This window comes from Callorhinus ursinus, unplaced genomic scaffold (genome assembly GCF_003265705.2).
Source record: "Callorhinus ursinus isolate GAN/ISIS: 27379988/994484 unplaced genomic scaffold, GSC_fseal_2.0 scaffold70, whole genome shotgun sequence".
Classification (NCBI taxonomy): Eukaryota; Metazoa; Chordata; class Mammalia; order Carnivora; family Otariidae; genus Callorhinus; species Callorhinus ursinus.
Genome location: NW_027397132.1, coordinates 2,020,452 through 2,023,447, shown reverse-complemented (window position 1 = coordinate 2,023,447; position 2,996 = coordinate 2,020,452). Strand labels below are relative to the sequence as shown.

At 61.7% G+C, this 2,996-nt stretch overlaps 1 protein-coding gene across 4 annotated transcripts in view; it reads right to left on the bottom strand.

Annotated features, from left to right (window-relative positions):
• Positions 1 to 1,575: 1,575 nt before the first annotated feature.
• The window catches only part of ZNF853 (zinc finger protein 853), a 6,243-nt gene continuing 4,822 nt past the window's right edge, over positions 1,576 to 2,996 (bottom strand). For 3 of the 4 annotated variants that reach the window (XM_073886283.1, XM_073886282.1, XM_073886281.1), the window contains one exon: positions 2,251 to 2,996. This exon is cut by the window's right edge and continues 994 nt beyond it. In XM_073886283.1, coding sequence (XP_073742384.1) covers positions 2,399 to 2,996 — 598 coding nt within the window. In that variant the 3' untranslated portion in view covers positions 2,251 to 2,398. The other variant, XM_073886284.1, reaches the window with a different exon arrangement.

The following is a 2,996-nucleotide window of genomic DNA, read 5'->3' as shown; positions in this document are numbered from 1 at the left end:
AGCTGTCCTTAGGAGATGCCCAAACTGGCCTCCTCAAGCATCTACCCTCAGGTCCCCATCCCTCCCAGCAGGGTTTTATTGAATAGGCCCATCCTAGGCCACCGGACTCAGGTTACAAGGAAGAGTCTGGGGGAGGAGCACTGAGCATGGGATTGAATATGAAGTCCCTTGCTCTAGAGCGACCAGGAAAATATTCTGCCGAAATGAAACTGGTGGCAAGACACAAAATCCAGCTGTGCAGAGACAAGACAATGTATTTCTTCATTTAAATTTATTTTTCAATTTTTGTTTCTCACTTAACCAACACATTTGTAAGATGTCGCAGGCTGTGTTAGTAAAGGAGAAGCAGGGAGCAAAGAGAGGGGGGCAGCATCGAAGCAGCCGCACATGGGAAGTCAAGAGCAGGAAGCAAGCACTTGGGGCAGAAGGGGCGGGCAGCCTCCTCCACTGTCCTGCCTTCCCACAGGCATTAACATTGCCAATGCTCAGACAGACCCCCAGACAATTTTGTAAACGTTGTAAAAAGCATTTCTGTTGCCTCCAAACTTTGTCCCCCAGTTTCTCCCTCTGACCCCACCAGTGATGAGGCCAGATCTGCTCGGGCCAGCACCCTGCATAGCCCGGCCCAGGAGAACCCTGCCCCTGGGTCTCAAGGCCCCAACCCCATAGCCTTAGTCCCTGGACAAGCAAAAGAGAAGCCCAGAGATGGCAGATCCCAGGGAGGTCAGGGCGGGCTGAGCTCAGAGCTCCTTCCCCAAGGGGAACACTCCACTGGACTGTGGAGAGCATTCTCGGAATGCCCTCTGCTTCAGCCGCAGGCTTCTGCTCAAGAGGACACTGCCAGGCCACCGTGGGTGCGGGACCTTGGCAGCAAAGAGGGCGAGAGCCTGCCTCCCACACTCACTGGAACCCTGGGTTCCCCAGGAGGGAAGGTTTAGCCTCGACCCAGGGAAGGGCTTCCTGGCATTTGTGCACTGACCCAGGGGACACTCTGACCCTGTGCTTATGAACACAAACATTTTAATCAGGATGATATCCACCCTGAGGCATTTTCATTCTAGAAAGTACTTTCAAGGCAAATGCCATTGACGACAATTTAACGCCTTGATCGGTTTTCTACAAAGTGCAGATACATTTCCTTTTTCCCCCATTTTTTTTTTCCTTGAAGAAATTTTCACCAGGACCAAATCCTATTCGTGTGCGTTTTACCACATATATTTGATTCCCTGGTTAGTGTTCGATGCGTGTCTGATGTCACCAACTGTCACACGTGTCACTGGCAGTTTTCTCCTGTGGCTCTCTCACTTCTGCCAAGTCCAGTTTTCCGGGGAAAGGGCTTTGGCAGACTCCTCACGGATCGGTACCCAGGAACAAATCTGCGCGGCGCGCTGTTCGTAGGGATGCGCGACACCTGGGCTGCCTGGCCCCGGCGGCTTTCCTCTCATGGCGCGAGGAGCGTTTCCGAGGGTCCGTGTGTGAACGTGGCCTCCCCTCCGCTAAGCAGGGAGAGCGCGGGAAGCCCGGCCCCGCGGCCACGGAACGGGGCGGGAGGGGCCCGCGCCCTCCCCGCCCCCCCCCCCCCCGCTCCGTGCCCGCCCGTGCCCGCCCGGTCCCGGTCACGGCGCCTGCTCGGAGCGCGGTGGGCCGCCGGTGGCCGCGCGCGAGCCGCGGAGCAGGCCCAGGCCTCGCGAGCGGCCGGCGCCGTGCAGCTGGCGCTCGTGGCGGCGGATCTGCACCTTGTGGCGGAAGCGCTCGCCGCAGTCCTCGCAGACGTAGGGCCGCTCGCCCGAGTGCGTGCGCCGGTGGCGCAGGAGGTTGGACGAGACGCTGAAGCGCTTGCCGCAGTCGCCGCAGGCGTAGGGCCGCTCGCCCGTGTGCGTGCGCTGGTGCTGCACGAGCGCCGAGCTCTCGCTGAAGCGCTTGGCGCAGTAGGAGCAGGCGTAGGGCTTCTCGCCCGTGTGGATGCGCTGGTGCGTCACCAGGTTGGAGTGCTGCGAGAAGCCCTTGCCGCACTCGCCGCAGCGGTGCGGCCGCTCGCCCGTGTGCGTGGCCTGGTGCCGCACCAGGTCCGTGCTGCGGCTGAAGCCCTTGCCGCACTCCCCGCAGATGGTCGGCCGGTCCCGCGCGCGCCGCCGCCGCCGCTGCCTGGCCGGAGTCAGCGCCGCGCTGCCCGCGGGGCCCGGGATGGCCACCACCGCGGGCGCCGCCACGGCCGGCAACACCATGAGCTCCTGCAGCACCACGTAGCCCGGGGGGGCCACCACGACCGCGGCTGGAGCGCCCGGGGCCGGAGTCCCGCCGCCCCCTGCGGCGGGCACCAGCTCCAGCTGCAGCTCCGGCTGCACGGGAGTCAGCTCCAGCTGCACCTCCTGCTGCTGGGCTCCCAGATCCACCGGGGTCAGCTCCAGCTGCACCTCCTGCTGCTGCTCCAGCTGCTGCTGCTGCTGCTGCTCCAGCTGCTGCTCCAGCTGCTGCAGCTGCTCCTGCAGTTTGAGCTGCAGCTGCCGCTGTTCCTGTTGTCTCTCCAGCTCCTGCCGCTGCTGCTCCAGTTCCTGCTCCGTCCCCAGGTCCACCGGCATGAGCTCCAGCTCCACCTCTTCCTCCTCCTCTGGCTCCAGTGGATGGGGCTGCTGCTGCTGTTGTTGCAACTGTTCTTGCTGCTGCTGCTGCTGCAACAGCTGCTGCTGCTGTAACTGTTGCTGCTGCTGCAGCTGCTGCTGTAACTGTTGCTGCTGCAGCTGCTGCTGTAACTGTTGCTGCTGCAGCTGCTGCATCTGTAACTGTTCCTCTTGCTTCTGCTGTTCCTGCTGCAGCTGCTGCAACTGGTCCTGATGTTGCTGCTGCTGCTGCAACTGGTTCTGCTGTTGCTGCTGTAACTGTTCCTCCTCCTCCTGCTGCTGCTGTAACTGGTCCTGCTGTAGGTGCTGCTGCTGTAACTGTTCCTCCTCCTGCTGCTGCTGTAACTGGTCCTGCTGCAGGTGCTGCTGCTGCTGCTG